The 23774-nt window shown below is 59.0% G+C and overlaps 1 protein-coding gene across 1 annotated transcript in view; it reads right to left on the bottom strand.

Annotated features, from left to right (window-relative positions):
- Nucleotides 1-395: 395 nt before the first annotated feature.
- The window catches only part of COL8A2 (collagen type VIII alpha 2 chain), a 34572-nt gene continuing 11193 nt past the window's right edge, over nt 396-23774 (bottom strand). Inside the window, exons 2-3 of the mRNA XM_030039472.2 lie at nt 11039-11221; nt 396-5450 (exon numbers count right to left, since the gene is read on the bottom strand). Of these exons, the coding sequence (XP_029895332.1) occupies nt 3529-5450; nt 11039-11204 (2088 nt within the window). The 5' untranslated portion in view covers nt 11205-11221 and the 3' untranslated portion in view covers nt 396-3528. The remainder of the gene's footprint in view (nt 5451-11038; nt 11222-23774) is intronic.

Genomic DNA, 23774 nt, shown 5'->3' with positions numbered 1-23774 from the left:
CTGACTGCTTTTGTGGCTCAGGATGTGGAGGTTGGCAGTAGACAAGGTTGTGTAACGTAGCAAAAAAAAAAAAGTATCAAGGAAAAAACACAGAAGGGAAAGGGAATCCTCAACACTCTGACTTAAATTCCTCAAATTAGTAATAGCCAGTCAGGAAAGGTCTGGATTTCATCCTTTTTTAAAAATGAACTTCCGGAGACAGGAATCTTTTCCTTAATCACAAGAAACATGCAATACCTTCTTACATAAGAATATTAATTAGCAAGCAAATCTGCTGGGAACAAGTGAGCTGGATTTGAGAAGGAAACACAGTGCAAGAGGTCTGTATGAATGGTCTTACAGGCAAGGCCGAGCAAGCCCATTAATAACAGGACAAAGGCACAGCTGAGCCCACCTTTTATACAATAAGTTTTATTGATGTTTTGTCAATACAATCAAGTACTGTAGTTTTAGTTCTGAAGAGAAGGCCAGTTTCTGATCACAAGAAGAGTGCATTTTAAACCAACTTTTACTATGACAGACAGTGCATGTAATAAGTATTTACAAAACTAAAAACCTCTATATACTAGGTTAGAAATGAAGATACTAGAGGCAAATTTAAAAAAAATAGTAAGAATTTGTATATAAAAATGCACATCGTAATGCAGTTTTCATAATTAAAAATAGACATACTTCATCCAACCCAACCTTTTTTATTATTGTGATTGAAACCAAAATCCCATGCGCTCACACACACGACAGAAAATAATCCTTTCTGCTGGCGAATATCACGTACTCAGTACTCCAGAAAAAAAATTCTTCCTGACAGTGTCCGGTTTAGTGAACAGCCTCCCTCATCCTGTGCATCGTTTTTTCTAGCCTAACTCTATGTGCGTGTAATATCTTTGCCTTGCAATTACTGTGTAAGTGTAACAGGTTATATAGCTGCGGAAGGTTGATTATGGTTTATGCTCTGCACATGAAGGGAAAGTGAAATTGCAAAACAATATCTACAGCACTGAACGAGTTACTATCTCGGTGTGGTTATAGTGAGTATTTTTGTCATTGCTTTTTGCCAGCTAGAACAAGAAGTTTTGAATAAAACAAAACAGAACAAAAAGAGATGGAATGTAGGTTAGGACACAGTATAAATAAGTCACTTTGCTGAGTAACAGGATGGAGCTTCCAACCCAGCGCGTGGCTGGGGCGCGAGAAGCTCCGGGCCCTGCTGCAGGTAGTGTGCACGCGCCGCCGGCAGTGCCGCGCGGTGGGAGCCAGACCCCGCTGCTGGCACCAGCTCGAGTTCCTTGCTGTTCTCCACAGGAAAGACGCTTCAATAAAGGAGACACAGGCCCCATCCTAGCACCCTCCCCTACCAGGCCTGGGCTTAAAGCAAGCATCTGAGCTTCCACTTTTAATTTTAGGGACTCTTTTTTGTATGGCTCCTGTTCCTGCTGGGAAGTAACCTGTTACGATCAAAACCCGAATGGTCCGGGCACCCCCCTGCCTTCAGGAGTTAAAAACCTCCAGTGGGATCGGACGCTGGGACAGCCTTTCAGCTTGAGAAGGTTTCATCTTTACATGAAACTTGCAGCTTTATGTGGAATAAAATCCTGGGGAGGGCGACAGGCCAGCGCCAGCCCCAGCAGGGCAGTAGCTGAAGCACTGGCCTTCTGACTGTAAGTTTTCTTTTTGTGTTTCTTAATTTCAGGGATAGGTGTGCTCTTAAAAGGAAGCCCTTGGATGGCAAGAGGCGGAAACATGGGACAGGCTTAAGGAGAAATACAAACAAACAAACAAAACAGAAAATTTGTTTAAATATCTTGAACAGTCCACCTGGAGAACAATCCCAAGTCCCATTCTTGCTACATTTCTTTTCTTTGGCCACAGAACAGGCTTTAGGAAAATTTAAGGGTAATAGTTGCTCAGCTGGTAACCAAATTGTTGCTGTTTTCTCAGGGATGTGCCTTTGCGGAGGGACATGCAGTGTAACCGCATCTGGATTAACTTCAGCAGCGTGCTACTTGCCTGGGATGAGAAGAATCGCTTTACTGTAAGTGCAAGTGGCAATGACTATTCTACCATGAGAAAATCTGCAAAGCAACAGGGTTCAGTCGCTCCCTTTAGCAAAGGACAGAGCAGCCAAGTGGTCAGTATCCGCGCATACCTTTCCCAGAACCTTGTAGCTCATATTCAGGTCGGTAACATTTCAAGCATTAGTGAGACAAAGTGGTAACAACAGACAAATGTGATTTTTTTTTTTTTTTTTTTTTTTTTTTAAACCTAAGTCACAGATTGGCACCTGAAATGGTGCACTTTTACAGGTATATATTGCACTAGACTTGTCATAACATTGTTAAGTAGATAATAGCACCGTTGTAAAATGACTGAATGGAAGGTTAGAACGAACACTATTTTTTCTTAATTAAAAGGTCCCCAGGGAAAGGGGGGATACCAATGCAAAAGTTTACACATCCCAAAATAGTGAGGCAGTAAAAGCAAGTTGTCCATAAGTGGCACTTTCAAGAAAGCATAACTAAACCTTCTATCAAACCAGGCTAGAAGCACCGTAAGCCGGGCTTGCAGTGCCATCCTTGTGTTGTCAAGGAACAAGATGCTCATGAGGCCAAGCAAGTCTTTGGGCTGCAAAGAAACAGACAGGACAGAACTAGCCCTTGGACTTGCCAGTAGATGAATTAGCCCACAAGAGAGGATCGTTGTTCATCACAGGGGTCCCAGCTTCCCTCAGCGGCTTTGGAATAGGTCATCTGTCATCCTCCCAGATACCAATGCTTGGATGTTTTTATTCCTAATGGTGCTGGGCAAGGAGGGTTAAAAATAATATTTACTTCATATAAGAAGGTGCTTATGCAAAGTGTTCCACTTTTTATGATTATAAATCCAACCACACTGAATTCGGAGCGAATCAGAGAGACTGCCTCAAAGCACAGCCTGAAAAAATAGGCATCAGTGAGACTGGAACTTGGGCGTCTGATGGTTTGGGAAGGAAATTTCTCAATCCATCATGGATCTCTGCTGCTGTATGGGTTTGCGTTAAGTGCCTAGGACCCCTGTGCTGGTTAGCAAATACACCATCCATTACAACAGCTGTATTTATTTAACTAGTACTCAAAATGGGAAACAAGGGCACTTGATTACAGACCAGAAGGGTCTGGTCTTCCAGAAGACCCTCTCTGGATCACAGAGCAGTTTACTGCAGAGCCAGATCCTTGCCATCCCAAGCGTGTTCCTGTGTTTGATGTACAGTCACTAGGGTAAAATTTATTCCAAATATGCTTTGCTGAGGAAGTCACTCCCCTCCCTCCATTCTCCCTCCCCAAAAAAGAAAGAAAGAAAGATAGGTGTCTCCTTTCCGATTACCCTCTTGACTCATGGATCAAACAGCGTGAAGCAAGGTCCCGCGACAATGGCTTGCGCGTTCTTCCCAGTGATTTTTCTTTTTTGTATTAATTTTAAAAAACTTTTTTATCAAAAAAAAAAGACAGTTTATGGCTAAAGTGGGTGAAAAGGAAACGTGCCCAACAGCCGTTATGTGGGGCAAAGCAAGAACCCGGAGAAGGAGGAGTGGATGTATTCCGTGGAGTACAACCCGTTGGCCTGGTCCGAGGGCATTTGTACCCAGACTTGGTCGTTCTCCTTGAGTTCAAGCACGGCGCTGCCTGAGGCCTGGTCCAGGTAGCCCTTTTTGTACTCGTCGTAGGTGTAGGTGGCGGGCACGTTGTTCTTATAAAGTGCCACCCAAACGTTAGTCCCTTTGACATGCACGTGGTAGGCAAAGTAGTAAATGCCGGATACGGGGCAGGTGAATATCCCGGTGACCGGGTTGTAGCCATTGTGCCCGTTATACAAAGTCCTGTCAAACTTGACCGGCATGCCCGATGCCGGGAAAGGGGAGGTGAGGATGGCGGTGAAGGCTGGTGCGATCCGGGCGGAGAGCTCTCCTCGGCCGTACTGCGGCTTCCCCGGCTTGCCGTTCCCCAGCACGGCCCCCTCCACGCCTCCGTCCGGCAGGTGCAGCCCCGCGATGCCCGTCTCGTCGAACACCCCAGGCGCTCCCGGCGGCCCCGGCGGCCCCGGCGGGCCGGGCGGCCCGTTCAGCCCTGGCGTTCCCGGCATTCCCGGGGGGCCGATGGGTCCGGCCATGCCGGGCTCGCCGGTCTTCCCCTCACCGGGAACCCCGGGGAGCCCGGGCTCCCCTTTCAGCCCCGGTAACCCCTGCGGCCCCATGGGACCCGCGGGTCCTTGCAAGCCCGGGATGCCGGAGGGGCCCCTCAGCCCCGGCTGCCCCGGGATCCCGCCGTCGCCTTTCGGGCCGGGGCCGCCCGTTAATCCTGGCACCCCCGGGAGGCCGATGAACCCTGGTTCTCCTTTGGGGCCCGTTGGGCCGGGGGGTCCCAGTGACCCGGGCAGGCCCCTTTCTCCCGGCACCCCGGGCTTCCCTGCGAAGCCGTTCGGTCCCTGGTCGCCACGCATCCCCGGCATTCCCGGGGGCCCGCTTGGCCCCACGTCCCCTTTGGAGCCGGGCAGCCCGTGCTTGCCCGGCAGCCCCATGGACCCCGGCGGGCCCGGCGGCCCGATGATGCCGGCAGGGCCCGGCTCCCCCGGCTCCCCGTCAACGCCGGGTTCCCCCTTATCGCCGATGGCTCCCGGCACCCCGGGCTGCCCGCGGTCTCCTTTTAGGCCGGGCAAGCCCGGCTTCCCGTAGCCCGTCGGGCCCGGCAAACCGGGGAGGCCGCGGATCCCGGGTTCCCCCTTCGGTCCCATGGGGCCCTGTATCCCCGGGACCCCCGCGGCGCCTGGGACACCGATCCCGTCGATGCCGGGGGGGCCCCGGGGCCCCACGGGGCCGGGCTCCCCGTTGACGCCAGGCCCGCCAGGAGGGCCCATGTCGCCCTTCTCCCCCGGCGCACCCGGCAGGCCGTCGAGGCCGGGTTTTCCAACGCCGACGGGCCCTGGGGGCCCCGCGGGGCCGGGAGGACCCCCGTTCCCCCGGGGCCCCGGTAACCCTGGCTTCCCCACGCCGTTTTCACCCTTCATCCCTCGCTCTCCGCGGGGACCCGGCTCTCCTTTTGGGCCAGGCTCGCCCCGAAAACCGGGCAAGCCGGGGCCGCCCTGGGGGCCCGGCTTCCCGTTGACCGAGATGCCAGCTGGCCCCGGCAGCCCTGGGGGGCCGGGCAGTCCTCTCGGCCCTTGCTCCCCTCGCATGCCGGGCTCGCCCTTGGCTCCGGGCATCCCTTTCATACCCGCCTTTCCGGGGAGTCCTGGGATGCCGGGTTTCCCAATGCCCGAGAAGCCGGGGGGCCCAGCGGGCCCAGGCTGGCCGTGCATTCCCGGCTTCCCCGTGCCCGGCTTTCCTGGGTAGCCGGGGGGTCCGGGGGGTCCGCGCGGGCCGGGCTTCCCTGGCGGTCCTGGCTCCCCTTTGAGGTCCATCGGCAGCAGCGGCGGCATGTCTGTGGATAGAGGAGACACGGAGCTTTACTGGGGAGGAGCGTGCCTGGTGCCTGATGCCCTCAGGGCGTTAAAGCCAGGGGCTTTAACGAATGCCCTTCTCTAGGAATGGATTTATTTAAACATGGCCACAGTGGCTTCCTGGGCCACCACATCAGGAGGACTGTCGTGAGGCAAGACCTTGGCCAGAGCCCAGGGTATTAATCCAAGCCTTACTCCATCCATCCCTCCGCGGAGGGTGTCAACAAGACCAGCAATTGCCGTCGGCTCTGGCAGCGTTGTTTTGTGATGACCTACTGTGGGGTTTTTTTAGGAGCTGGATTCAAACCTCCTGCTGCCTCGCTTCCCAGCGGCCTCGAAAGCACCGTGGGATTCAGTCGCTCCTGCCTGGGCTCAGCCGAGAGGATGGCGACAGAGCGAGCCAAGACTGGGGATAATCCCTCCACCCCATCCCTCGAGTCCAGGGCCTCGGGAGACCTTTAATCCTTTTGGATTAAAAAGAAAACTCTTGGACATGTACTTGAGAGACCGAAGAGTTGATTCGTGTATGGGTTAAGATATGCCTGCGGTGCTCGCTGGCTCAGCTCCCGTGTCCAGCAAGGCAGAGAAAAACTCACCAAAAAGAAAAAAAGCGCTGAGGATGGAGGAAAAGCCAATAGCTGCAAGGGAAACGCAACCTCGGTTACGTCCAAATGAGTCAGCCCAGCTGGGAATAGGCCGTAACCACTTGACATTTAAAGAATTTATAGAGCTCTTTTGCAAACGGATATAAGAAAGAAACTAATGGGCTGAGAGACTACAAAGCCGAGGAGAGCCAGATTACATGCCCACCGCAGCTCAGTACTTAAAGCACAGACGTGAGCATAAATAACTCCTTGAGGCTGGCCCAGGCAGGGTGTCGCTTCCCATGCGACATCGGGAATGGGTGAGAAAGAATAAATCTGTCAAACTTTTTTGGGAAGCTTGAAATGAAGGAAATACTTGGCAGTTGCATGTATGTGGGCCTATGATGAGAAATGCGAAGGGCAGAGGAAAGGACCTTGACATCTGAGGCAAATTTTAACCAAATCGGCCCAAGGTAGATCATTCCAGTTGGGAACAGATCTGTATGGGCAAGTTCCCAGGATGGGAATGGATCCCATCTGGGATGGGAGCAGAACACGAGGCTGCGTGTCCCAGCATGGCACCGAGGAGGAGGCAGGGGGTTCCCCGAGGTCTGCCGGCCCGGCCCCCAGCCTGGGCATTCAGCGAGCTGAGCCGGGCCTCGGGAGCACGGACACCGGTAGCGCCAGGATCTGCCAACACAGAGATTGTCTCAGTCAACGGGAAAAGATTAGGGGAGATTTGAGACATGTGAAAAGAATAACTGTGGCGGCAGCAGGCACTGTTCCCGGTGCATCAGAGGTGGCTTTACCTTTCCTAAGCACAGCAATTAGCTCTGGCCGTTTCCAAGCCTGGTGCCTGCTTGTTTTTCTTTTGGTAATGGAAACATTTTCAGAGCTTATCTACATATCAAAGCCTGACCCACATCCTAGGCTGTAATAGAGGTCACTTGGCTGTCTTGATTAAGGAAATACTTGTCTGTCATGATTAAGGAAATACTTGTCTGTCATGACATTGCCACTGGATTTCTGCAAACCTCCTGCTCCTCACCCCAGAAAATGGTGTGGGAAAGAAGGCAAGGGAGATGTGAAGTGTTGCACTAAAGCAGATTTCTGGGGTTTGAATTCTGGAAAAATTTTTCTCCAGAAAATTATTTCAATGTGTTTTCCCTTTTTTTTGTCTTCTTGCAATGGTTTGAAAAGAATTAGTTTTCTAGGTCATTTTGCATGGAATCAGAACAAGGATCTACAGCTGAGCCCACGAAGGAAGGAAAAAGCACACACACTCTCACACAAGGCAGCGAAGAGAAACGCCAGGCGAGAGCTGCCAACTTGCAGGCAGCCAAAAAAGCAGACGGGAAAACCAAACCGGGGACGTTAGCGGAGAGAAACTGGGACATTGCAGCCCCAGTGGTATCCAATTTCAAAAGACCATGTCTTACCACAGACGCATGTCTCAGAGCTCTGCATTTCACAGCAGCAGCATGGGGTTATGTGTTCCCCTCGAAGCATGAACAAAGCTGCCATGAATGCTAATGCAAAGAGCCAGCTGGGGCAGCGGGAAGGGGAAGGAGCAGGCATGGCCTCCTGCAAGCTCTTGCCTGGGCACTACAGAGCTTTTCACCTCCTGAGGAGCATGGACACGTCCAGGCGGATCCTGCAGCCCCTCTGGAGCTGCGTCCATCCCTGGTAAGGACCCCCGCATGCCTGGAGGAGGGACCCGGCAGCGCGGAATGGCCGGCAGAGGAATGATCCGGCAAGATGGGAAGTGGTTCCCAGCCACGAGCAGTCAGTAGCAGGTCTGGCCAGCGCAGCCGGATGACACTGCAGGAAGGAGAGGTTGGCTGCTCCATGGCAGAGCCTGGCTGAGCTCGTTCCAGGGCTGCTGCCAAGCCCTGTCTCGTGAGAGCGAGTTTCACAGGCTCACAGGGACAATGCATGGGACCAGTGTTATTGCATCTCTCATCCCGTCTTCCACGGCAGCGGCTGCCCTGAGCCCTGCGGGGAGGCTCAGCGCAGGACCCAGCCCTGACAGATAGAGCTGCCGTTCAAGGGGACGGCAGTGAGATGGGAGCAGACTGCAGAAAGAAGCATGGAGGTAGCAAGCAAAGTTTCTCCGATAGCAGGAGCTACGGGACCTGGAGGCCTCTTGGCCACATGCAGCAAGCAGCAACCCCACAGGGATCCCAGGACTGAGTCTCTTTTAAAAGCAGCAGGACTTGTGGGCCATCTGCTCTGGGGACACTGGGCAGCAGCAACCCAGGCGCTGCCCGGCACCCGCCTGCTCCCACCTCCTGGGCAGCGCAGCCCTGAAGGCAGAGGACAAACCTTGGCTCTGCACTGAGCTTCCCCAAGCCTGGGGAGGTGAAAAGTGCTCCTTTACCTCTGCAGCTGAGGCTGCTGCCCCGGGGTGAACCCTCTGTACTGTCGCTGGAGGGGAACTCCACCACTCGCCTGCCACAATTCCCTGTCTCGGGCATCGCCTGTGCCTTATCGCTGCCCCGAGCTAGGGTGCCGCCGCCTTGGCTCCCCGAGCCCTGAGCCCCGGCCAGCACCCAGCAGCGGTTTTACCTGGCTGCAAGCTGCACAGACGTGGTTTCAACCAAACCAAAATAAAACCCAACTGTGCAAATATCTGCTTAAATGCTTTTAGCATTTTAGCATTTAGCGGCATCTCCTGCCCGGAGCTGCCTCCGTGCTCCTGGGGAGTCTATTTTTGGGTCAGAAAAGGTGTCTGGCACCCTGAGGAAACCAGCCCTGTCTCTCACTAGATGGCACCCGCAGACCGGTGGGAGCCCCCCGCAGCCCCGGGGCTTGGCCTGGCCCCCCAGGCGGGGGTCCCAGCCCCAGGGCCAGGCTGGGGCAGCCCGGCTTGGGGGGGGGGGCGTGTTCCGCACAGGTCCCAGCTGGCTCAGGGGGTAACCCGCAGGGGCCCGGCACGGCCCTGCGCCGTCGCGGCGAGTCAGCTGAGCTCCCCGAGCAGGGCAGAAGGCCAGCAGGGATTTTCCTTGCCAAATTAGAGGTTAAGCAGAGATGGGAGCTCGGTGGGATCCAGGAGGCACAGGCTTCCCTAGCTGCCTCCGTGTGGCCCCGCAGCTGGTGGCTCAGGCTGCAGCTGCCCCCCTGCCCGCATCCCCCTGTCCGCCCTCTCTTTCCCAGGGGTTTTAGGAGAGTAACGTCCAGGGGACTCCCGTGCCCTGCCTCAGCATCTCCTCTAACCCGTGCCTGGTCTAACCTGGCAAAGCTTGCACCCACACTGCACCTTGCAAACAGCCCAGCACGCTCACTCCTCTCTCTGCCACGGTTAGCAGGCGGCGCTGCTCAGAGGCAGCGCAAGCCGCTCCGACGCATAGGAAGAAGGGAAAAAAAGAAGGAAAACCAGCAGGGAGATATTTGAATCCAGTCCCACCAGCAGCTGAAACGTTCCTGCACTACGCTGGAAGGTTTTGTCTCTGGCTGGGATTCAGGGAGCAGCTTTACAACAGCTGGGAAGGGGGCAGGGAGGTGGGGGGGGCTCGTAGCATGCTTCGGCTCCAGGTTTTGCTGTGTGTTTTCTGACATATGTGCTGAGCTGAACTCCTGATAAGCCATTCAGCCCAGCAGTAAATCAGCCACCAGCAGCCGAGCCTTCTCCAGTTTCTCCTCCCAGAGCCAAGACTTCAGCTCCCTGGAGGGTCCAGGTCTGCGTGAACCCACGGGGAGGGCTCCGGCGGCTCTTCCCGAGGGCCAGGCACCGACCCGGTGGGTCTGGGCACCTGAGCCCCAGCACTGCCCCATCCCGCAGTGCTGCCAGCGGTGGCTGGCTCTGGGAAGAGCATTGGGGAGTGCTGTGCTTGGTATCAAGGAAAGGGCTCAGACCCTCCCCTCCATCCCCCTCTTGAGCTGAAGATACCGTGCTGCTGCCCTGGGTGCAGCGAGGGTCGCGTGCACCTTGGGGAGGTGCTGGGGGCTGGCTTGGCAGAGGGATGCCCTGATGAGCCAAGAAGTGCCGGGGAAACTCAGTCACACTCAACATTTGCCGTTTGCAAAGACCCCAAGTTCCTGAGCAGTTCCCCAGGGTGTGTGCAATTAACACACACTAATAAGCCCCTGGTGTGGGGCACCGATGGACCCTCCTGCGCCTTCTAACCTCCAGCACCTGTGGGCAGGCCTGGGCATAAAAGGAGCCCTGGGCAGGCACAGGGGATTATAGCAAAGGCAGGGGATGGTGTGCGGGCAGGGGAGCTTGGGGCAGGTGGATACGAAAGGCAGGGGCTAGGCTGGGTACGGTGCAGGAGGCCTGGCTGCGTGGAGCAATGATCTCAGTGCCTCTGCCCCTCCGTGCGGCACATGTCACTTGGTGGGGAGTGATCTAACATGTGTGGAGTTTCTGGTTGCTGCTCTCTGAGGGAAGAAATGTGTCTCTCCTGCTCACCCCTCGCTAGGCTGGGTCTCGGCTCTGGCCTTGGCCATCTTTCCTTTCCCAGCTGGTGCAAAACAGCCAGGGAAATGGAATAGGTGGAGGACTGGAAAAAGCCTTGCTGGGACAGCTCAGGTTTAACAGTGGTGAGGGGGAGAGATGGCGAGCGCCGGGGCTCCTGCGCTTGGGCTGTGCCTCGAACCTACCGGCAAACATGCAGGAGGATGGGAGCAAAGGGCTCACGGGTCCCCTTTGTGCACCGGCTTCCAGACTGAGGGACCCAAGGGTGCCCACCCAGCCCGAACAAAGGGCTCTACTTCTCTGCTGAGCCTCTCTGTGCCCGTCCTTGTCCTTCTGCACTGGGTTAAGAAGACCTAAACGGCCCCTCCGTGCTCGGCCAAAGTTGCTTTGGACAGCAGAACCCTTGGCCGTGCCAGGCTGCTCCCTGGGGGCAGCGACCCCGAGGGTAAGGGGATGTCGAGTGCCTGATGGCTGTGGGATGCTACGGCCCCTTCCCGCCATGCCAGCAAGTGTCCCAGGCAGCCGCGGCCCCGTGTCATCCCACCTTCCCGCAGAGCGCATCCCTTACCCAGGTACTGCCCTTTGCCTTCGCGGAAGGGGGGTCCCAGGGGTCCCTTCACCATGGGCTGCATGTACTTCACTTGGGCGTAGCCTGCCGCACCTCCTCCCGCCGCCGAGCGAAGGCCGACCATCATCACCACCACCACCAGCAGGGCCACGGCGTCCGGCACCATCCTGCTCCCCACTGCTCCTGCGGACAAAGCGACAGTGAGAGCGGGCACCCACGACCCCTGCCTGCACCCTCCGTCCCGCGAGGATCAACCGGGAACCCGGGAAAGATCACGGCGGGAGTGGGACTCCCTCCAATTTGTCTTTTTCTGGACCACAGGTGCCCTGAACACATTATGCTTCCCAGTGTGCACCGGCTGGGAGATGCACAATAAATACATGGTTTGTGAGCAATAACTAACAACAGGCACCCAGCAGAGCCTGTCAGAGGCTGCCCCAGTACCTGTTTGTCTGGGGTTATGCCCACGTCAGGCTTCCCTTATATATTTTTAACATATATAAGAAGAGCGGGGAGAAAAGGTAGGATGAAAACCACAGCCTGCTGAGCCGAGTGTTGCTTTTGCATCTCTCAAGTGAGCAGGGTCTCCTCTAACAATAGTTGCGTGCGCTCTGGCCGTGGCTCCTGCCACCGAGCCCTGTCTGCCCCAGGAGCGGCTGGGTGGGTGCTGCATCTCCCAAATGGGCGCTGCGTTTCTTGGTGGGTGCTGGACCAAAACCACGCTGTTGGAGCCCAAGACTTGCTGTTTCTGGCTCAACTGCGGCACTTCGCGGGCAGCAATGGGAGCTCGCTTGGAGGGTGAGGGATGGGAGCCCTTGGCTGGGAAAGCCCAGGGGAGGGCTGCAGCACTTGGGAGCAGCAGCCTCTGCCTTAAGTGCCTGTTTATTTAAAATAAATAACCTCTATAAATACAACTTCTCTCTAGCAACTTTTTTCTCTGCCAGCTCCACGCGCAGAGCTGCAAACAGATGATTTGCAAAGAACATTTATTTTCGGAAGCTTAAATAACATGTGATGCCGAAGAGCTTTGCTGGTTTTCCTCCTTCTTGCAATAATTGACCCATGGTGGTTATTAATGAGAATTAAGCCCTCTGCCTCTCCCGCCGGGGAGCAGGGGCAGGGCTGCTGCGCGCCGGGATTTGATCGGAATTTCCTGAATCGCTTTTGCTGAAGCAGCAGTGAAAAAAAAGCTGCAGCCTGGAGAAAACCGCGCCCCGCCCCCCCCCCGAAAAAAAACCCCAAATTAAAACAAAATTAAAGAAAACTAAGTAAAGGGAAGGGGGAGCCCTGGAGTGGGATTGTTGCTGATGCTACAAGTGCTTGGCAGGTTTTTGGAGGTCTCCAGTGACGAGGCAGCCTTGACCGCTGCTCTCCTGCCTGGTAAACGCCCACGGAGCCAGGCCCCCTGTGCTCCCTGCGCTGTGCTCGGGGCTGGAGGGGACGGGGACGGCTCTGCCGCTGGTGGCACGACAGACCCCGGACCCTGTGAGGATGCAGGTGGCCACGGCAGGTGCTGGGAGAGGAGCTCTGCTCTACCCATCCCGCGGAGCCAGCGGTTACCGGTGCTGTGCCGTACCTGCCGCGGCACCCGGAGGGGACGCCACGGCTGGGCTCCGGCCGTGCTGTGCCTCGGGTGGGCACAGCCAGGGACACGCGTGACAGCCACCACCAGCCTCCTTGGCGGCACGGAGAGGGCCTTGCTGGTGTTATTGTTTTTCTGTCTTCAGGGTCGAGAGGAGGAACGCTTATTTTTATGAAGCATTATTTTACAAGGATTTGTTTAAGGGAAAAAGAATCCCATTTTAAGGGATTGCAGCTGTAAAAATACAGTTTCTGCTAAATAAAAGAGGAGAACAAACCCCTGAATCAGCTATTTATTTGTTTTCCTTACCTGGTATGACCCCTGTGCCTCCATTTCTAACTCCCTCCCTTCCCAGCTCTCTCTTCTCCCACCTGGGCTTTATTCTCCCCCGCTCCTCCCCTCGACGGGGGTGTTTTCACGGGATGCTGCTCATTGCTCCAACAAGCCCATGCCGCAGGAGCAGCACCCTGGGGTGGCTCAGCCCCTCGCTGCTGGGTGCTGCGGAGTGTTTGCAAATGTCCCCCTGTCCTTCTGTGAGACCTCAGCCCTTGGAGACACGGGACTGGGGGAAACCGGAGCCAGAGGGAAGGGAGAAGGAGGACAAGGTGATCCATCAGCTTTGGCTCCGGCCGCGGTTTTGCTGCATGCCAGATGAGAAATGGAGTCCCCCTGCTCCGCGCCGAGGTGGCCGTCCGTAACCTGGCATCTCCAGACACAGGGTTAGCTCCTGCACGTCCTCCCTTGGTCCGGACGGGTCGCTCCACCTGCCCCTGCTCTCCCACGGGGCTGTGGGGACAATGCGGGGGGGTCTGGCCCGACACCCCCAGCCACATGTCTCCGTCCCTCAAGGAAAAGGGGTCTACGGTGCTTTGCCGTCCCCCGCGGCAGTGCCCGGCACTGAGGCAGGAGGCCTCACGTTACCCGGGCTCTCCAGGCGGTGATTTAATAAGAATAAAATGGAAACATCTGGAGTCTCATATGATGGATAAAGTGTGCAGAACGTGTCTGTGAAGAGGCTCTTTCATGCCTGAAATCTCCTGCGTTATGAAATGATAATTAATCACAACGAGCAGCCGTGCAACGTTCTCATCTCCCAGGGCAGGTTGCAAACGTTGGCTGGTTCATGGTATGGTGGGGGCCACTGCGCCCGTGATGGCTACAGCCGGGTGTCACCCGCCCATCCTCATGGGGGTCCAGGGGCTGGGAGCTGCTCCGGTATGGCCAGCAGACATCCCACAGGGAGTCACTTTTTTCCCACCTGGAGCAGGGGAGATGCTCCCGAGCACAGCCCCTCCCGGCCCTGGCGCTGCGGGATGGGGCTCACCCCGCTCTGCTGCCCGGGCACCGCGGCCGGCTCGCAGGCACGGCGGTGCAATGCCAGGCTGGACGCCACGGCTGGTCGGGCTGCCGTCCTTTGGGTGCAGTGCAGCCCCCCCCCGGCACAGTACGGAGTTCGACCACAGCCGCTCCTTGCAGAAAAGCCAAGCCCAGCACGGAGCAGCCGGGCCGGGAGAGTTCGTACAGGGGAAGCGCTGGAGGGGTCCGGCGACGCGCTGGAGCGGGGACGGGGCTCGGCAGCACCGCGCTGCTTGGCTCCGGGGGGGGAGCGGGGGGCCCGACCCGGCTGCAGCCGGTGCGGTGGCGCGGCACGGAGACCCCTGGCACGGCTTCAGACGCCCCGCCGCCGCGCGAACTCTGCAAGTGTCTGCTCCCCTGGCAGTCGGTGAGCAGACGTGTTAAAAACCCCTGGCACGCAATGAAAGCTCCGGGAAAAGGAAAAAAAATCTCACACTTGAAGCATGAGAAAGGAGACAAGAAATGTCACCTTGTTCTCGCAGGAGCGCAGGGGCTGGGGCAGCCGGAGCCCGTGCCGCTCCCATCGCTCCAGAAACAGTCTGTGGCTTGTGCTGGTCGGCCCGGCGAGCTCCCGGCGTGCTCCCGGCGCACAGCTCCCAGCCGTTCCCGGTGGAAGGGGGCTGCCGCCCCGCACCGTTCCCCTCTCCCCACGGCATCCACGTCAACGCTCCGGGCCACGGCCCTGCTCGCAGACTGGGCGACTTTCCTGCGAGCAACGCAGCTGTGCGCTTCCCCCACGCACACAACCGGGGGCTTGTTCGCCGAGCTGCAGCTGATTTATGGCCCCTGTTATTTAAATATTAATTATGGGCCTGCCAGGCAGGCACCGCGCCTGCTCCCTTCAAGGCTAATTATTTTTTAAGTCAATATATGTGATCCACGGGGGATCTGTGATTGCGGCTGAAGGTCAGTAAAATGGAGAACTTGTTTAAACCCGGCCGTAAAAGCACGATCGGTGCGGGGCGCGGCGTGCTGGCCCTCGCCCCAGCTCTGCCCCTGCATCAAACCCGGGGCCACGCCAGCCCCCACGGAGGTTTGCTGGGGTGCGGGGATGAGCCAGGACGGGACCTTCGATGTACTTCAACCGCACGCCCGGGCTCACTGGCGTGGCCCTGCCGCCGTCCCCATGCCGCGCACCGGGAGCACGGGGCACGGGCACGACCCCTGCAAACTGCGGCAGAAGCTCGCCCTGGGCTGAAGCAAAAGCAGCGGCGAGCACCTCGCACGCTCGCCCGGCTCAGGAGGACGCTGCAAAGAGAAAGCACCAAGAAAGCAGCCGGCGCGTGTGGGTGGGCTGGAGCAGCGCAGGCTTGGACGCCGCCGTGTCCCATCCAGCCGCTCCATCCTCCGGTCATTTACAATAAAAAATAAAGCAGGGAGGTTTTCCAAGCCCAACACGGGGCTGGACTGCCTCCAGCAGGAGGTAGATGATTTGGTTTGCGCTACACATGCTTTAAAAATAATAATAAAACGAGTCAAAAACGAAAAGTGAGCTATTGAAACAGAGAGCGAGCACGTTGTTTCCGTAGGCCGGGCTGCGAAAGCCAAAGGCATCAGGCAGCAGCTCGGCTGAGCAGCGCCGGAGTGCGCGGGGAGAGTCTTGGCACGAGCCGGTCCTTAAATGCATGACACCTGATCCGATCCAAAAGCTGCTGTACGCGCCGCACGGACCCGGAGCCTCACCCGCCCATCAGCCGAGGGAACAAGAAAACATTTTCCTTGACGAAAGAAAAACACCCCACCCCATCTGCAGACAGCCTCCTGCCACCCCTGCAGCGCCCGCGCCCGCACGGAGCAGGCTGGGCACGGCACGGCATGGCAAGGCATGGTACGGCACGGCACGGCACGGCACGGCACGGCATGGCGCATCGCCCTGCGGCACAGCCCCACGGTGCCTTCAGCCCGGTTCGCTGAGGGTGGTTGCGGCGTCCATCCGTATCGCTCTGGTCCAGGCAGGGGTTGCAGCCAAATTAACGCCGAGGCTGGGGGCTCTGTGCTAATTAACTCCTGCTGCGTTAGCAACTACTGCGGAGGAAGGCGGGGGTGGAGGACTGAAGGAAAGGCCACGGGCCGAGCTGCTCTGGTAGCCACGGGCCAGCTGGCACGTGCGAAGCTCAGGGCACCGGCGGCCGTGCCGGGGCGCAGGAGCGGAGCTGGCACTGGGGGGGCCGCGGCAGGAGGAGCCTGAGGGTGGGTGTACAACACGAGGCGGTGGGACGCCAGGCTCTGCTCGCTCCGCCGGTCGTAAAACAGCTGGTTTGCAGGCAGCTGCTAAAGAACGTGCCGCAAAACCGACCTGGGTGTTTCTCCCTGTCTTGACTCGCCTCCCGACACGCCTGAGCCATCTGCGGTGCGCAGAGAGCGCGGGGAGCGTGTGGGATCCGCACCCTGCCCCATCGCGCTGGCCGGGCGATGTCCCGCGTCGGCGTCAGGCCGGCACTCGGGCCGTGGCGGGGGCCCGTGCGGTGCACGCTGCCCGCGGTGCGCGGTGCACGCTGCCCGCGGTGCGCGCTCGCTGCCCGGAGCCGAGGAGCCCGGGTCCGGTGGGAGCCCTGACAACAGGTTTGGTGCCGCCGCTTGATCCCGCAGCCGCCGGGTCAGGGATCAGCTAAGGCGGATTAATGACCCTCCGCCTGTGTGTGCCGGGAGCGCAGCAAGGCATGAGCCTGCCGCAGGTCACAGCTCGGGGCTTAATCCTTCACCTCCAGCTGTCAAAACTCCTCCGCTGAGCGTGGGAGAGCCCCGGCTGATCGCTGCCGACTCGGTCGGAGCCGAGGGTGCACGCAGGGGTGAAGCCATCCCTGGGGAATGGCGGGCACCGCGGCGTTTGGGGACTTGGACAGAGAACTTCGGGTCCAGGTGGAAAACCCTGGCCCAAAGCTGCAGAAACGCCGAGTTTCTGCCCAGAGTGCGAGGCTCAGCCTGGCTCACCCCATCCCCCGGGCATCGTGGGCCCTTCACCGAAACACAGCTGGGATGTCCCCCCGGGGCGCACATGGAGGCGAGCAAGGCCCAAGGGACGTGTTCCCCCCTCACCCTGGCCCCGACAGAGGGTTTCTGTGCCCCGAGCTCGCCGGTCCCATCCTCCCCCCTCCGCCAGCCTCAGCTCCACCGAAATACCAGACTGTGCGCAGCATTAATAGCAGGGTTGCCTGCCAGGTGCATAGTTTGACCAGTCGGATCACACATGCCAAACCACAGGTATTTTATGAGACGTTTCCTGTTATGAAGACATTTTTGTGGGGATTCATTTTTTTCTTCCCTTCTTCTTCCCCTCTCCTCCTCCTCCTCCTCCTCCTCCCAGTGGGATGGTGGCCTGCCCGGGGGCAGCAGCAACACCGTCCCTCATAGCCAAAAGACGGAGCAGAACAAGAGCCGAGTGTCGGAGCTGCGGCGTACAGCGAGGACGGCGGTGCCGGAGGGTCCCGTCCCCTCTGTCGCCCCGGCAGCCGCTGGGCAGGATCCGGAGCCCCTTTCCCGGGATCTGTGCAGGCGCAGTGGCGAGGGCCAGGCTGCGCGGGGTCCACATTGCCACACGAGCCCCGGCTCGTGCCGCGACCCAAGCACAGCCTCTCATGCCCGGATTCAGGTGCGGGATGTGGAGCATCTGCCCAGACACCCCGGGGCGGGACACGGGCTGTGAGCCCCAGCGAGCTGCAGGGGCTTCAGGGCATCGCTCCCCGAGGGACGCGTGCCGGCTCCGTCAGCCCTGCTCCAGGGACTCATAAGCTTTGGTGGGAAGCAGACGGTGTTTACCCGGGGTCTGTGGGTCAGATGCTGCTTTGCCCTCGCAGCTCCTGTGCAGAAACAGCATTTTCTAATGCAACGGGTATTTTGCAAAGAAATCTGCTAAGCCTGGAGGGACCCGCAGAGAGCGATTCCCATCTCAGGGAATTTGCGGGCAAGTGGCCATCAACCGCAGACATTTAAACTTCCAGCCTCGTGCTGGGGTCACCGGCTTAATTATAATGAGCTGTGGTCCGGGCCAGAGCCTTCTGGGGCAGGGGTGCTCAGAGTGGCCAGGGCAGCTCGCTCGGGGGGCTGCTACCCACACCGCAGGCCAGGACGTATGGGAAAGGGATGCCCCAGGGACCTCCCGTGTCCCCATTCACGCTGTCCCCGCCGAGAGCCAGGGCGATGGCATGGCACAGAGCAGCCTGGTGCCGCGGGAGCCCACCGCACCTGCGTGAGCATCGCGGGGGGATGCAGCTTCTGCACACGAGTGAACGCAGCAACACTACGGCTGCTCCAGCCCCTGCCCACGCACCCCGTGGGAAGGGAACCCCTGTAAACGGGGATGCGGGTGATCGAGGAGCAGCGGGAACCCATAACAGCACTAAGGGATCCGCTGCCGTGGGGAGCCACTGGCGAGGCCAGGAGCTCTGCGGTGGCTTCAGAGCTCACTGGGGAGGACCTTGCCCTAAACTGGGCACCTCTTCCCTTCTGTCCGAGGTCCCCACAGCAAGCACAGCAGCATTTTCAGCCACTTCCTTGGCACCTCATGATCCATCACTGGGGCAAAATTCAGGTCCAAGGATGGAGGGGGCCAGAAATGCCTGAGCTGCTGAGAGCAAACAGGGGGAGAGGCCAGGGCTGAACCCATGGACGTTCATTCCTCAGTGGATTAGGTTTTAAGCAGCGAGCGGCTGCTCTGCAGGACCCGTCCCTGTGACCGTGTCCAGGAGCTTCTCCTGCCCCAGACCCCAACACCGCCGTCCCAGCCGCTCCGTTCATCAGCCCTGACACCCGGCTCTCCTCTCACCGCCTGCAAGAATCCCCACGGCACCTCCAGTTGCAACAAGGACCCTCAACAGCAGCACGTGCCCTCCCACAAGACAGACTTGCTCCGTCCATCGCAGCCTCACACCACGGTGGAAACAGGCCCCGGAGCAGAAGGAGCACATGGGGACAGCAGCTCCCGAACCGGCTCCCGGTGCCCCCAGGAGAGCTGCTCGTTCCCCGGCACAGCGTTACCACCACGGCATCCCCCGTGCCCTTGTTTTCCTGGGCTGAGCACCGCCGCTCCTCACCAGCACCGCCCTCCGCCGCTCTCCCAGCTGCCCAGATACGACAGCAAATTTGTGAGCTGCTGCGAAAACTCCTTCTCAAGTGTGAAATGCCAAAGAACATAACGCCGGCCTCCGCCCCGCCAGCGAGCCTGGCTGCCTGGGATGGGAAGCTGCCTTGCAGTGTTTATCCTAACAGTCATTTTATTTTAATGTCAGGGGTTGAAATCCTGTCTCCCTGCTTTTGCTGGGTCCTTTGATCTCCGTTTCCTCTCCTCTTCCAGCTTTTTAGCAGCACCCCCAGGTGAACCTGCGTGTGCAGCCCACGCTCCGGCCGCTGCCCGCGCTCCCGCCCATCCTTGCCGTGCACGTCCTCCACAAAACCCCTCTGCGGTAACACACCGGTGAAACCAGCTTCACCCTCGGAGCAGCGTTTCCTTGGGGTTTCAGCATTTGGGGGGTGACCCCATAGCCTGGCTCCTGGCCCCCAACAGGGCAAGACCCCGGTGGGGGCACCCCCGGCTGCACCGGCCTCCCCCCCCCCGATCCACTGGAAACCCTCCCGGCGTGACCGCTCCTCAGCTGCCACCACTCCCCGTCCCGGCGGGTCGGTCACAGCCCTCGGGGACCGGGTTGGCCGTGTGCCTCCGCACAACGTCGTGGCCGCTGACGATGGGGACCTGCCCCGGAGCGATGCCGGGGACCCACGCTCCGCCTGCCCTGGGGATCAACCCGGGCAGGTGCTGTGCCGCCGGTGGGGTCCGGGCACAGGGTCCCCCCGCCGCCGTGTCGCCGAGCCGGCCGCTGCGCCGTTTCTGGGGTTAGCAGGGGGAAAATATTGTTTATGCTTCTCTAATATCTGCCTTCTGTTTTGCATTTGCCGTTTCTTCAAAGATAGGGAGCCGCCTCTGCCAAGATTCCTGAGGAGATATCCTCAGCAATGCCGACCACGCTCCCCACCGCACTCAAAGAAAACAAATGTCAGGCCAAGGATTGATATGAAATAGTTTAAAAATGAGAAAAAGCTGCCTTAGAGCTAGGTTTACATTAAAATAAATTTCAGGAGCGGGAGCCTCGGCTGCGTCCCTCCCCGGCGGGCGGGCGGCGCGGGGGGATAGGGTTACCTGCCGGGGCTCCGAAAGCTGCCCTCGCCTCGGCGGCACACGGCCTGGCACCGGCTGATCCCCGCCCGTGCCACGGGGGCTCGCCGGGGCGAGATGCTGCTCCCCAGGCGCAGCCGGGTGGCACGGGGGTCCCGGTCCCCGGTTCTTCCCACCGGCACCTCTCCGGGCAGCGCGGGAGCAGTGACCCTCCTCCCCCCGTTTGCTCAGCAAATCCCCCCCGGGGTGGTCGCTAACCTCCGCGCCGTCCCCCAGCCCTGCCCCGGTCCCATCCCGGGGTCTCCCGGTGCCGTGCCCAGGGCAGAGCATCCCGCCGGGGACCGGTACCTGCCGGATGCGGGTGCGGCGTTGGGGCGGGCAGCGGCGGAGCCGGGCGAGCTGCGGGGTGGCCGTGGCATGGCGAGGAGGAGTGGTGGGGGCTGCATCCCTGCGGCTGGAGGGGCCCCTCGCCTGCCCTGCCCTCGCCGTGCCCGGGAGGGTGACCGACAAGCCCAGCCTTGGCTCGGGGCTGTCAGCGGGGTTAAAGCATGTGACTTCGCTGCGCTCTCAATTAGCCCAGTAAAGAAAATGAGTGGCGGCTTCTCTGCGGACGGCGGGGGCTCCCGGCAGGACCCTTGTCCCCCGCTGCCACAGCCTGAACCCTCCCCATCCCGCTGCCCCAAGCACCCCATCCCCATCCCGTCTCCATCCCCATTCCCACCCCCGTCCCCATCCCCATCCCCATCCCCGGCTGCCCCTGGGGCTGCGCACCATAAAGGAGCTTTTCTGGCACGGCAGCAGCGGCGGAGCTGCTTACACATATTCACACCCCGGCGAGGGGATGGAGCGCACGCTTTTCAGGCAGTACTTTAGTTTATGTTATTTAATTTAATTTAATTTATGTGAGCTGATGCGAGATCCCAGCAAGCCTGAGGTGTTCAGTGGAAACTCTGACAAGACGCTACCATAAACCGCGCTCCCGCCGCCCGGCCGGGGCTGGCCCCGCGCTGCCGGCTTGGATTTCAGATTTTCCTCTGCGCTCTGTAATGACCGTTTCGGCGGGGCCAGCGCCGCGGTGGGTGCAAAGCCTCTGCAAGGCTGCGTTCCCGGGGCTCTGCAGTGCCGTGGGGCTCCGTGTACTGATCCCAGTGCCGCTCCGGCTGCGGGCAGCCCCAACACCAACCCCCAGCACGTGCCTTTCCATCAGGCCGGACGTGGGTTGTGTAAAATCAGGATGATTTTTTCCCAGAATTTTGTTTGGAAAAAATTTGTCCGACGCTGTCACAAGATGTTTCAACATCGCTGAATCAGCTGCTTTGATTTTTTCAATTTGAAATTTTTATATTTTTTTTTTTTAGTTTCCACATTTCCTTTGTCTCAGAGCCGAAAGCCTTACAGGGAATTCCAGCAGCCCCGCTTTCCTGGGGATTATGCCAAAACCCCCATTCCCCCCGAGCCCTGTGGCAGAGGCAGCAGCGAGTCCCATGCGGCAGCTCCGCTCCCCTCCTCCCCCAGGGTTCCCGGGTCTCGGCCAGCCGGGTGCCGTGTCCTGTGGGGACACGGGGAGCCGCTCACCGTTCCCACGTGCACCATCTCTATTTGTCATAAACAAAGAGCTTTCAACCTCAAGTAATACCAGTGTGCCGCTACCCGAAGCCATAATCTTATTACCAGGCTCCTCATTTCCAGTGCAATCGAGTATCTCATTTAATTTGCTTTAAAGGGTTCCAGATCCCCCTCGCCTGCGCCTGGCTGGACCCCTGCGCCCACAGACCATGTTCATCTCCTGCAGCTTCTGCTTTCTCCTGCTTCTCCCGACTCAGCACCATCCGGCAGAGCTGCCCTGCCTGGGGGCAGACGGTGCCCTGCGGAGCAGCCAGACCTGGACCGCACCGGGGCAGCCCAGAGGAAAATGGGATGGATTTCACGTGCCCCAGACCATCCCAGGGGAAAAACTGCTTCCAGATGCAAGTCGGAAAAGGGAGTGATAGGAGTAGCCAGGACAGCGCTGGGAGCAAGCCGACTGGGAAAGGCACCGAGGAGCTGGTGACCTTCACAGGCTCCAGGGCTCGGGAGCACCAGGACCAGCCCTGCTTCCCCGCGGGGCGCAGAGCATCTGCCTTGGGCGTCTCTGTTACCATGGACCCTTTGCCAAGCAAAACTGGGGACCTGGAGTTCAAGCACCAGTGGAAATCAGTGCAGAATATGCAGAATATTTTCTTAGTGGAACTTATTTATTTCTGTTAGAGACGCCAGCCCTCAGACAGACACACAGCCGGCAGCACTCGGGGCCATCCCCGTGTCCCTGCAGTCTCCCGGGGGCACGTTTTCCTGGAGGACGGGATGGAGCCTGCAGCGGTGGCGATGCAGGGCCATGCCCCATCCCCGGAGCACCGGGGTACAAAGCCGGGGACCGACCCGGGGGGGAAGGGGAGGGCTGTGCTGGCCACTGCGGCCGGCCGAGCCGGGTGCTGAGCCGAGGCCAGGGGACGCACTTATTACAAAACCTTTTGTTTAGGCTTCAAGCTGGAAAAACATTCAGCTCCTCTTTTCCAAGCAGAGTTTTCCTCTGGGCTGTGTCATGCGGGAACCTCCCTCCTTCCCTGCTCAGGACCCGCTGCCCAAAGAGGGACTCATCCTGCCCAAGGCCATGCAGGCCGCCGGCGGCACGGCGCTGAGCCCGGCAAAGACCCCTCCGCCTCTGCATGGGGGCACCCCCTTTTTTGGGCACAGGTGCCAGGAGGCTGCCGTGGTTCTCGGGAGGGGACTGGCACCTGTTCCCGCACCCGAGGGATCCCAACGCCGATCCCGATTGTCCCCCCGCTCCAGGGAGCAGACCTGACGCGGGGCAGGTGCTGGCACGTTGCTGCCTTCTAGGAAATGGTGGGCACGTGGCAGCCCCGGCTCGGGCGAGCGCTGGGTGTCTGCTGTGGGCACCGCGCTGCCGCACTCGCCTGGCGTTTATGAGCCTTCACATGTGGCAGTGAAACATGGGGAAAAAATTAAATCGACCTATTCATCCCATTTTTCTAGAGCACAGTTATAAAAAAACAACAAAAAAAAACCCCAAACAAAAAGAGAAAAGAAACCCAGGAAACCCTTCAGCCTTCAACCCGGGAGCTATTGTGTGGGAACGGAGCAGGGAAAGGCTCTTGGAGGCACTCGCCGGGCTGGGGGTGGTGCGGGGACGGGAGCGGGCAATGCCCCCCTATCCCTGCCCGGGGAGGGGTGACAGCCCCCCGGCCGTGCTCACTGCGGGAAGGTCAGGGTGCACCCCAAATCTTCGCACCGAGAAGCTGGCGGGACCCACCCCGGGGACAGGCAGCATCAGCCTCGCTGCTGCAACAGAAATCACCGGAATAAGCAGAGCTGGCCTGAAATCGCAGGGAAGTCCCGGAGAGACGTGAGGCTCCGGAGGATCCCACCCCGTCCCCAGCCGCCTGGCCAGGGCTCAGCCAGACCCCAGCACGCCTACGGCACGGCCGGGCTCCCGGGAGCCTTCCCGCACAAGCCCACGGACATTTTCCACCTCATTTACAGCAAGAGCATTAAAATGCTGTTTTCCAAAAGCACAGCATATTGAAATGCCAGGCCCTGGGTGGAATTTGGCGGGGGCCCGGTGGGAGGACGGCTCTGGCTGCAGCTGAGTGCCGGGAACCCCCCCCCCCACACACACACACACACTAGCCCTT

The sequence above is a fragment of the Aquila chrysaetos genome, chromosome 16 (genome assembly GCF_900496995.4).
Source record: "Aquila chrysaetos chrysaetos chromosome 16, bAquChr1.4, whole genome shotgun sequence".
In the NCBI taxonomy this organism is placed as follows: domain Eukaryota; kingdom Metazoa; phylum Chordata; class Aves; order Accipitriformes; family Accipitridae; genus Aquila; species Aquila chrysaetos.
Note: the sequence above shows the minus strand (reverse complement) of the source record. Positions and strands in the feature narration are given on the sequence as shown.